General features: G+C 52.0%; 1 protein-coding gene across 1 annotated transcript in view; it reads left to right on the forward strand.

Annotated features, from left to right (window-relative positions):
* Positions 1-8564, forward strand: part of Aldh2 (aldehyde dehydrogenase 2 family (mitochondrial)) — a 30529-nt gene extending 21965 nt beyond the window's left edge. The window contains exons 10-13 of the mRNA XM_005403173.2: positions 738-902; positions 2677-2834; positions 4069-4183; positions 8168-8564. Of these exons, the coding sequence (XP_005403230.1) occupies positions 738-902; positions 2677-2834; positions 4069-4183; positions 8168-8200 (471 nt within the window). The 3' untranslated portion in view covers positions 8201-8564. The remainder of the gene's footprint in view (positions 1-737; positions 903-2676; positions 2835-4068; positions 4184-8167) is intronic.
* Positions 8565-11700: the final 3136 nt, after the last annotated feature.

An 11700-nucleotide genomic window follows, 5' to 3' on the forward strand; every position in this document is an offset into this window, starting at 1 on the left:
CCCCCAAGCCCCCGCCCCAGCCCCTTTTTTTCATTTTGAGACAGGGCCTCATTAAGTTCCTAAGTTGCCCAGACTCCCCTGCTGGGGCTCTCGGTGTGTGCCCTCTCCTTTTTAACAGCCATACAGAGCCGTAACTCACATGCCACCAAATTCACCATTTGAAGCGTATGATTCGTTCGTTTTCAGTGTATTCAGAGTTGAGCAATCCCCGGGCGTGGGGGCGCACGCCTGTAATCCCAGCACTCGGGAGGCTGAGGCAGGAGGATCATCGTGAGTTCAAGACCAGCCTGGGCTACAAAGTGAGCTCAAGGCCAGCCTGAACTGCATACCGAGACCCTGTCTCAAAAAAAGACAGAAAAAACCCAAAACAACAGAGTTGAGCGACCATCACCATTAACTCCAAAACATATTTATCAGCCTCCAAATAAGTCCCGTACCCACCCATTAACAGTTACTCCCATTTGTCCTTCCCTCTGTATTTTCTTCTTATTTTAAAAAAATTTTAATTAATCTCATAGTTAAAAAATAAAAACACTGGGTTTGACATGCATTTATTGGTGGCTAATGCAGTTGAACCTTTCTTGCATGTTACGTTCCTTGACCCCTTTGTATTTCCTCTCTGATCTTGCTTGGCAAATTCAAGACTTCGGCCCATTCTGCCATTGCCTCATGGCCTGCATGGTTAGCAGTGAGAGGCCTGAATCGCACATCTCCCATGCCCTGGGCTCCTTCTGCAGGTGGATGAAACTCAGTTCAAGAAGATCCTCGGCTACATCAAATCCGGGAAGGAAGAGGGGGCGAAGCTGCTGTGTGGTGGAGGGGCTGCTGCTGACCGTGGCTACTTCATCCAGCCCACTGTGTTCGGAGACGTGCAAGATGGCATGACCATCGCGAAGGAGGAGGTTGGCAGCTGGGGCCCGGGCTCGGGGGGATCCTCTTAGACGAAGGAGAGGAGGCTGAATGACTTGGTCTTGCCTCTTGACACTGTGACCCATCCCCTGGCGTTGGACCTGCGCTGTGCATAGAACAAGGCATTCACAGTTTGTATCTGATGGCCTTCGCCTCTCTCTTTTCGGAACGGGGCTCTCACTATGTAGTGGAGGCTGGCCTTGAACTCGCTATGTAGTACAGGCTGGTTTCGAACTCACGGCAGTCCTCCTGCTCAGCTTCCCAAGTGCTGAGAGTACAGGTGTGCACCCCCACAGCCAGCTGTCTTCCTCCCCTTCAGTCTCCTTTGGCTGTTTGTTGTCTCAGACGTCTGAATTCTCTGGTGTAGACCACGGGCTTTGTGTTCTGGACCCTGTAAGCCACTCACCTAGGAATGACGTTGTACAGCCCTTCCTGAGGCCTTAATACAAGCAGGAATGGATTAGACCTCATGCGTCTCTGCCTGATAATATTGGTTTGACAGTCTCCCCTCAGAGCTCACCGTGAACACAGGGCAGCCACTCTTCTGGCTAATTCAACCGCCATAATTTCCCAAATAGTAAGTGACTGCCTGCTGCATGCCAGGCTCTCTCAAACCCTGGAGATGCAGAGGTGTCTGGGACTTCACTGCCCCCAGCTGGATTAAGCCCTGGAGGAGCCCAAAGCAGGGAAACCGTAATGCCACCCCATCTCATGTGTAAGTCCAAAGAAAGTAATACTGAAATGCAAAACCAGGGTAATAAAGTCCAGCCCAGTTCTGTATCTCCCCCCATCGTGATGCTTTTCTTTAAAAATGTCAAACAGCAATTTCCTGGCGGGGCAGGGGCCTGTGCTCTGCTAAGTGCCTGAGGTAGGTGATATCCCAACTCGCTGTTCTCGCCTGACCTTGGGGTTGCTGGCCGTCGTCTCCCACCTCCGTCTTTACCCTTTCCCTTGCTGGAACCAGCCCTTTCTTTCAAGGAGCCCTAGTTCTGTTTAGTGGGTAATAGGATTTGTGAGAAAGCACGTCAGGGGTGCTTGTGTCTGGGACTCCGTTTCTCTCCTCTGCTTCTCACCCTCTTGCTGTTCAGCTATTTTCTGCTCCCGTTGTGTCACAGGGTGGCTGTCACGTCTGCCGGCTTCCCTGACGCCCTACCCTTCCTCCTTAACTCCCGGTTAGATCCCTTGGGCGCCCACACGCACACTGTGTGCAGTGACCACATTATAACCTGCTGACCAAACTGCTACTTGATTACCTTATGATCAGTTATAGTCAGTCCCTGTCCAGTGGTCTGGCCTGAGAGGACTCCAGACCAGGACACCCAGCAGCAGCAGGTGCACCTACCACCTCATGTCTTGATTTTTAAATGTCACTGTCCATGACAGTGGGCCAGAGGCCCTTGGAGAAGTGGCCCGTTCGGGAGCAGGGCAGCCTGAGACATCCTGAGAGCAGAGACCGTTTCGTTCACCGCCCTTTCGTCAGTGCCTGGTCTGTGCCTTTCACGCAGACAAAGCTGGACGGGTGACCGGCTTTGATCCCGTGGCACTCGAGCCACCCATCACGTGTGATAAAGCCACACTCCACAGGGCTGTTTAGAAATAAGAGCTGTAGGAAACACGGGGTGCGCAGAAGGTGGCAGTGCCCGCGAACCTCCTCCCCGTCACGGCCCGGGGGCCGGGAGGCCGCCGTCTCGCTGTGCACTGGTGCGTTCTCTCGGGGTCGCGGGCTTAGCACGTCCCCCACCCTCCTGCCCTGCTCTCCCCACACAGATCTTCGGGCCCGTGATGCAGATCCTGAAGTTCAAGACCGTCGAGGAGGTCGTCGGGAGAGCCAACAATTCCAAGTACGGGCTGGCCGCGGCCGTCTTCACAAAGGACCTAGACAAGGCCAACTATCTGTCCCAAGTCCTCCAGGCTGGCACCGTGTGGTAAGAGCAGCACCCTGGCACCCCTGCCAACCCAGGGACGACTACCCAAAGCCAGTGTCTTCTGGACGCTCAGAGTTGGGGTGCTCGGCCCAGTTTCCCGTGTCAGGATGTGGCACAGCCAGTGGACAGCCTGAGGTTTCCAGCCACCTCCCCCGCAGAAGGGTAGGCTTCTCCGTGGTCCGATGCCCCTGCAGCTCTCCCGGGCACACAGGCGGGCGACTGAGCTCCTTTCCTAGGTGGGCCAAGGACCAGAGGCGAGCGTGGAGGCCACAGACCACTGCAGTACTGATCGAAAGTGCTTAGGACCTACTTCACACACACGAGGGTGGCTTTAGAGTCAAAACCCAGAAAATAAATATTGATGAGGAAGTGGAGAAATGGGTATTCTCATACACAGCTGTGGGAATGGAAAATGCTTATGTGGAAAACAGTCCGAAAGGTTCCTCAGAACTTCCGCCCAGTTACCGTGCGATGCGGCAGTCCCACTCTTGGGCGTGTGCCCGAGAGAAAGAACACACATTCGCACGTTCGCACGTTCACACCGACGGGCACGGCAGCATCTTCCGTGAACAGTGGAAACAACCCGGAAGTTCACCGCTGGATGAACGGCTAAACGAAGCGTGCCCTTTGACGAAGGAAGGGAGGTGGGAGACTCGGTCCCCATCCACGATGGAATAGGATGGAGCTATAAGAAGGAGTGAATCCAGGTCCCTGCCGAAGCTCGGCTGTGCAGATACGATACGGAGTGGGAGAAGCCGACACCGATTCCTGCTGCCTGCCCCGGTTTATAGGACGCCCAGAACAGGCCAAGCCGCGGGGACAGACAGCAGACGGGTGGCGGCGGGGAGAAGGGCAGGCTTCGCGGGGCGCAAGGCGAGCCGCGGGGACGGCTGCACAGCGCTGTAAAGCACTGAGTTATGTACCTTGAAGAGGTAAACTTGAAATGCAGTTAAAATGGAATACTTTTTTAATGTCACAAAAGCCACTTAGTCAAAATGACGCGTTCAGATCAGAAGCTATGGTACAGTGCAGTTACCGACGCCTCCCTGTGCCCACGTCGCAGAGGGGACTGAGGCCGTCTCGTGTGGCTTGCTGTGGCCTCCTCCCTGACGGACGGCCACACTGACCGGAGGGACCCTTGCATTTCCCTCCAGTAGATTTTAGAGCCGTGGAAAGGGCCCAAGAGTGGAACACGCATCTCCTCGCAATCTTGACGTTCTTACTTCAATCACAGGGTCAACTGCTATGACGTGTTCGGGGCCCAGTCCCCCTTTGGCGGTTATAAGATGTCCGGGAGCGGCCGGGAGCTGGGCGAGTACGGCCTGCAGGCGTACACCGAAGTGAAGACCGTGAGTACTGAGCCCCTGGGGTGCTGCGTGGCTCCTTGAGCTGCGGTTGTTCCGAGCTTCTTGTATGTGTGCGTATGTGTGTGTGTGTGTGTGTGTTCAGCCGTACTGGGGATTGAAACTAGGGCCTTTGCCCTGAGCTACACCCCCAGCTCTTTATTTTTTTATTTTGAGATAGGGTCTCACTAAATTGCCCAGGTGGAGCTCAAACTTTTCATCCTCCTGCCTCAGCTTCTGAGAGGGCTGGGATTAATCCACAGAAGCTACAAAAGAGGAGAGGAGCTGATATCTGGGGTCTTGAGGCCCACCAGGCCTACACAGTCTCATGCGGGGCTTTGTTACGTGCCAAGGCCTGGACGGCAGAGCCGAAGGGAAGATCCTTTCAGCTGCAAGGGAGGGGACACGGCAGGAAAAGGCTTTCAGAAAGGATCAGAAGTCAGCATTAGATATCAAGGGCCGGACCATGTCCATGGACAATTTGATTTTGCATTTTCGCCGACAGGAATATAGCCAGAGAAACTGAGAAATACAAAGAAGGAGTTACGCAGTAAATTAAGACAGCAGCATCTCACCCTAACAGGAAAAAGTCAGCTGTAACCTAAATGCCCAGTAATCTGTGAATCACACCAATCATGGAATACTGTACTAGGTAGCCTTAAAGTGTCTGCAGAACACGTGCTAGGAAAATGCTCATCTTTTAAAGTAAAAAGCAGGACACAAAGTGATAATATATATATCCAGTATAAGCCTTATAGCAACATGAGTGCATAGATGGTTATTTATAGATACAAAAATTGGGAAGGAAATACACTAAAGTAAACATCATCTTCTCTCTGCAATGACACGAGTTACAGTTTAACCAGGAAACATATGCACAGTTTGATACTTAAAGCAAAGAGACATGGAGCTGGGTGTGGAGGCACAGGTCTGTAATCCTAGCGCTTGGGAGGCTGAGGCAAGAGGACTGCCGAGAGCTCAAGGCCAGGCTGGGCTGTAGAGGGCGTTCAAGGCCAGCCTGAACTTCATAACGAGAGCCTGTCTCAGATAAAACAAGTAAGAGAGAGAGAGAGACATGGGCCAAATTGGATCTTCCCAGAATTGGGAAGGAGAAGAGTTAGGACAGCCAGCTAGGGGAACAGGTAAGGGGGAAATGGGGACTTCGTTCCCTACGATAACACTAAGCCTGACACAGACTGTTCGCTGGAATACAGTAAACATGTTTGGGGCTGCCGGGCGTGGTGGCGCACGCCTGTAATCCCAGCACTCGGGAGGCTGAGGCAGAAGGATCGCTGTGAGTTCGAGACCAGCCTGGGCTACAAAGTGAGCTCAAGGCCAGTCTGAACTGCATAGCAAGACCCTGTCTCAAAAAGACAAAAAAAAAAAACATGTTTGGGGCTTACTGAGAAATTTTTCCAGTATATGCAAGAGGAGTATGTACCAGTATAATAGTATTGTAATGAGTCCATGTCTCCACCATACTGGTTGACAAAGATCAGCTTGTAGTCCCTCTTGTTTCCTGCCACCCTACCCAGTTCCCAGCATGCATCGCACAAGGATGGCCCTGTGGGTGGGAAGGAGGTTGCGTTTTTGGGGATGGCGCTGGATAGGAATATCCGACTTCAGCTGATAGAGAGTCGTCAGCCTTGGAGTATGCCTGGTGCGCAGGAGATGTACCACATGCTGCGAGACAAGTTAGTATTTAAGCTGATCCCGGAAGGATGAGCAGGAGTTGAGCAGGTGCAGGGAGGAAAGGAAGAACGTCTTAGACAAAGAGCTTGGCTTATGGAGAGCACTGGCAGCGGGAAACTTTTAAGCTTTTCTAGGAGTTACCAGCAAGCTGCTGGTAGAAGGAGACGGTGATTCCGGAGTGAGTGGGGCCAGACCCTGCAGGGCCCTGTTGCTGTGATGTGAAGTTTGCTCTTTCTTCAGAACCACAGGCAGCTGAGGAATTACTTGAAACAGGAGAGTGAGGTGACTCAATTTGCATTTTTAAAAGATTGCGCTGCTGAATCAGAGCGTGGGTTGGTGGTGGCCTAGGACCTGGAGGGAGGGTGCCGGGAGGGCCTGGTAATGGGTGCAAGGTGACTTTTGGAGATGATAGAAACGTTCCAAGGTTAGAGTAGCGTCATGGTTGCATAACTCTAAATACAGTGTGCTGAAAGTCAGGTACACATTTTGTGGTGTATTAACTGTTTCTTACTAAAGCTGTTTAGCCGGGTGTGGTGGCACAGGCCTGTAATCCCGGCACTCAGGAAGCTGAGGCAGGAGGATTGTTGTGAGTTTGAGGCCAGTCTGGGCTACCAAGTGAGCTCAAGGCCAGCCTGAACTGCATAGCGAGACCCTGTCTCAAAAAGACAAAAAAAAAAAAAAGCTGTTTAAAGATTGAAGAAAGCTCAACCTGTCTGCCCTGGAGAGAATGGGCCAACCAGGCAAGAGGGGAGATGGATCAGGGGAAGAGATGACAAGGATTGTATCAGAAAAGGACAGTGAAAGCCGGGCATGGAATCCCAGCACTTGGGAGGCTGAGGCAGGAGGATCTCCATGAGTGAGGCCAGCCTGGGCTACAAAGTGAGCTCAAGGCCAGCCTGAACCGCATAGTGAGACCATCTCAAAACAAAGACAACCAAAAAAAAAAAAAGAATGGAACAGTGGGGTAGGGAGAAGTAAATTTACTTAATAGGAACCTAGGAGTAGGAAAGCAAAAAGTAGGAATCAGAGGTGATGCCCAGGTTTTGGGCCAAGTAGCTGGAGGAGTAGATGGTGACCGGTGTCTGTGGTAGGGGACACTGAAGTACACCAGGTCCTCCAGGGCTGGCTTTGAAGTACCTGTGGGAACCCTCGGGGAAACATGAAGAACGTGTTTGGAGAGTTGAGTTTGGAGCTTAAGGGACAAGACGTGGATCTGAAATAGAAATTCAGAAATCAGGTGTCACTGGCCTGACCATGCTCACGGAAGTGACAGTAACAGATGGCGTTAAGGGTGGGGTGACGGGCGGGGGGGCTGCCGCATCTCAGATGGACAGGCGGCCAGAGCTCCTGGAAAGAGGCTGGAGGCGAGGACGAGGAAAGCAAGGCGCTGTGTGCTGGCCTTGCCCAGGGCCTCACACGGAGATGCGGGGAGAAGGGAGCGAGCGGTGGAGGGAAGGGCTGCTAGGACGAATGTGTGCGGCGCCGGAAAAGACGCGGGGCAGACTCAGTCCCCTGACAGGCCTGGGGCACCTATGCCCTGCTGGGCATTGGCACTGCTTCTGATAAAGATGCTTGGTTTTTTTTTTTGTTTTTTTGGTTTGGTTTTGAGACAGGGTCTCACTGTGCAGTTCGGGCTGGCCTTGAGTTCACCATGTGGCCCAGGCTGACATGAAACTGATGGCGATCCTCCTGCCTCAGCCTCCCAAGTGCTGGGATTACAGGAGTGTGCCACCATGCCTGACCAAAGATGCTTGCATTTTGAGACACAAACAATGATATGAACAAAAATAGGGGGCAGAGCTGGGATTCAAACCAATCCCATCTGAACCTGGCACCTCCCCACTTAACACACCGGGACACCTGTGAGCTTAAGCACGGTGTTTTCACCTTTTAGTTCTCATGGAGGAAAATATGCACGTAGGTTTGGGTTTCTCTAACTTGGCTTTATGATTTGGGGCTGGGTGAACCTGTTGCAGGGAGCTGCCCTGCGCAATGTGGGGTGTTTAGCAGCATCCCTAACTCCAACCCACTTACATGCCAGCAGTGTCCCCCAACAATCAGAAATGTGCGTAGACATTGCCAGTTGTCCCCGTGGACCTGAGAACCACTGGGTTAAGGAGATACAGGGTGTGGCCCCGTGGAGGGTAAGCCCTGGCGGTTGCTGTGATTGGCCAGTTGGCCAGCGAGGTGTTAGAAGAGAAGCCCCCTCCGACCCTCCCCGGGGAGCTCTGGGCTCGTAGTGCCTGCAGGCACCAGGAAGGGGGAAGATTTAACAGCTTCTCTGTACCCCTCTTTCAGGTCACAGTCAAAGTTCCTCAGAAGAACTCATAAAGAACCGCACAAGCTTCCTTCCCCACCCACTGCTGGAAAGTCCGTGGAGTTCAGCAGAAAAGCCGAGAAAAACAAGCTTTGCACGTGGAGAGTCTCCCAGAAAATCGCACTGTCAAGAAAGTTCCCAAACTTGAGTTGACACGGGTGGGGAGAAGGGGCAGGGGAAAGCCTTTTAAAAGGGCAGCACTACTACTTGCTTTCAGGGTGATTTCTTTAAAAAACGGATTTGGATGTCTTACCTCTCCGATGCACTTCTGTAACTTGCTATGCTGGGGAAGAAAAAGCCACAGTTTACGGTGGTATTAGCATGGCAGCACCTGCTTTGTATTTTGCACTAAGGCCCATTAAACACAGCTGCTGTCAACTTCTCGCGTGGCTCTTCCTCCGTGCCGCCAGCCCGGGCAGTGCCACCCCAGGAGCGCTGTCCCCACGGCTGGTGCGTCTCAGTGTGGGGATTATTGCCACTCCTCTTCCATGGGGAGAGAGCTCTGGCTTCATGCATTTAATCCCACACACCTCTGGCTTGTGTCCCTGGGAAGGCCCCAAGCCAGGCACTGGGGATGAAACTCAAGCATGACCCATAAGGCCTGCCCCGTCCCCTTCGAGAGGGGCAGAAAGCAAGGAAGAGAGACTGGATGACACCAGTTGCTTCTCCATTTTGAAAGTTCAAAACCACAGCTGGGCCAAATAAGACACTTGTGCTGGCCAGTTCTGTCGCCAACTGGGTGGGAAGGCAGAGGCAGGGCCTGGGTCTGGGTCCTCGGGAAGCAGAGCTCGGAGCCTCCTACCAGGGTGCCACCTTCAGGTAATCAGGGGTCCTGGTAGGTCAGTTGTTGCAGCCAGAACAGAATCAGAGCGAAAGAGGTGGATGGTAGAAGTTGGGGCGTTTGTGGTGACGTGGCACAAAATTGAATGAAAAGTTTGACCCTTGTGTCCCAAATGGATACAGCTGAACATGAAGTCAGTGTGGCAAAGGTGGAACCAGGAGGTAGCTGGAAACTGAGAATCTCTGGATCCAGTCACAGGAGAAGGCGGCGACCCAAGACTTGGGGAATAGGGGAGAGTGTCGGGCCTGCCGCCGCCTCCCTGCCTTTGCTTCCTGTGCCTGGGCTTGAACCCGGGAGCTTTCCACCACTAGGCTACATCCACAGCCCCTTTTTTTATTTTGAGACAGGGTTGCTCTTCGTTGCCCAGACCAGCCTTGAGCTCGTGACCCTCCTGCCTCAGCGACCCTAGTAGCTGGGTTACGTGCCCGGCGTCCTTTTCTTACCCCAGTTAGAATTTGGCTCTCTCATACTTACAACTGAAGTGTTCCCCCCTCAGGTTTGTTGAAGTACAGTTGACAAATACTACATCTGCTCAGGGTGTGCAGTAGCGTGTGTTGTATGTGTGCACTGTTATATGTACACATTATAACATGTCTGCTAGAAGCTTAATTAGCGTGTCCGTCTCACATGTTTGCCTGTGTGTGGTGAGAACACTTAAGGCGACTCCCTCAGTAAGGGGAAGGGATACAGAACATTATTGACCAGCGCCACCATGCTGTGGAATAGGTCTCCAAGTTCATTTCAGCTGCCCTCAGGAACTCCAGCCTCATCTCCTGCCAGCTAAAGTTCACTGGCAAGTGACCCCCGGCGTGCGCATTTTTTTTGGTTAGTCCTTGCAAAGAACCCGGGGTTCAGACTGACGGGTCCAGTTGGTGGGACAGTCTTCCCACCCTGTCACAGCGGCAGAGAGATGAGATGCGATCACCAGCTCAGACCCGAGCTGTATGGCCCGCCTCGTAGCCAGGAGTAGCGCTCCCTCTGCTTGGACTGGGAATGAGGAAAGGATGGACCCCCAAAAGAAAACGAACTGTTGCCTTAAGAAAGGGATACAACGAGTTCGAGGCCTGCCTGGGCTACGAAGTGAGCTCAAGGTCAGCCTGAACTGCACAACAAGACCCTGTCTCAAAAAAAAAAAAAAAAAAAAAAAAAGACGCAAAAACTAGAGTCCCCTACTAATAGACATTGACTATCGATTTCACTTTCTAGTACAAGGGGACTGAACCAGGAGCCTTCACGCTGAATTCCATTCCAAGCACCTGTGCCCCTGCTTTGTTTTGTTGTTGTTTTGCTTTGTTTTTTGAGACAGGGTCTTGCTGTGTAGTTCAGGCTGGCCTTGGACTCACTACGCAGCCCAGGCTGGCCTCGAACTCGCAGCAGTCCTGCTTCAGCCTCCTGAGTGCTGGCATTACAGGTGTGTGCCACCATGCTGGCATTTGCCATTTGTTTTTAGTACCATAAACAATGCTGCAAAGAACCTCCTCGGGGTGTTGAGGAAAAAGAGAGAGGTAATTCTTGCTTGCTGGGCATGCAAGTCAGACTCGCTGGAGAATTGGCTGTGTAAGCCAACGAATACCAGAGGACGTCTATGAAGAATTGTCTACAGTGTTGATTCTGACACCCTAGGCACTTAATCTCCTTGTCCTTTCGGTGGCAGGAGCCAGTTGGAACCTGAAGTAGCTGCCTGAAGTAAAAAGAGTTCTCAGGTTATGAACATCCTAATCATAGTTGGATGTGGGTCGGTCACAGGAGTAGTGAGTGTAAAGTTGTTGTCTCTGGATTTAGCCTTGCTGGATCCTTGAGAGAAAACCGGCCCTTCTAGCTCAACAAAGAACCCTGGGAGCTCTTCACTCAGTTGGCCGGCCCCGCTAATGAGGCGCTTTCTGAGTGTTGGCGCCACCTCGTGGCATACAGGAGAATCGCAGCTCCATCCTTTCCAAGAGCGATAGGACGGAGCTTCCCCAGCGTCCTTTAGGGTGGTCTTGCTTATAATGTGCCTGCACACCTGGCAGACAATGCCATACAGGATCGAGCAGCCAGGGTCCCACCATGAAATAACTGAAGGTGGCGACTCCAACAAAAACATGTTCACAAATAGAAGCACTATTCACAACGGCCAAAAGCTGGGAACAACCCCAGTGTCCATCAGTGGATGCAACAAACAAAAGTGGCATCTCCACACAGTAGAATATTATTCAGCCATAAAAAAGAAAAAGTCACTGGCGCAGACTACCACGTGATGATCCTTGCAGTGTGATGCTGAATGAAAGAGGACAACAAAGGCCACATATTTTATGATCCATTTATATGAAATGAAAAGGAAATTTATACTCTGCAGACTGGTGGTTACAGGGGCCCAGAGAAGAGGCAAGTGGGGGAGTAACTTGCCTAATGGATATGGGGGCGTACTTTTGGGGGGATGCGAATGTTTTGGGATATATTGGGTAGGAACAGTAATTCCGCAACTTTGTAAATGTACTAAATGCCACCAAATTGTTCACTTTAAAACGGTAAACCTGATGTTATGTGAATTTCACCTCAACTTAAACAATGTAAGGCTGGTGTGTTGCTTAGTGGTACAGCATTTCTAAGATGCAGGAGGCCTGGATTCCATCCACCAGCACACACACACACACAAAATTTAAAATCAAAAGCCAGGTGGGGTGGCACACGCCT

The sequence above is a fragment of the Chinchilla lanigera genome, unplaced genomic scaffold (genome assembly GCF_000276665.1).
Source record: "Chinchilla lanigera isolate Chin_1 unplaced genomic scaffold, ChiLan1.0 scaffold00081, whole genome shotgun sequence".
NCBI lineage: Eukaryota > Metazoa > Chordata > Mammalia > Rodentia > Chinchillidae > Chinchilla > Chinchilla lanigera.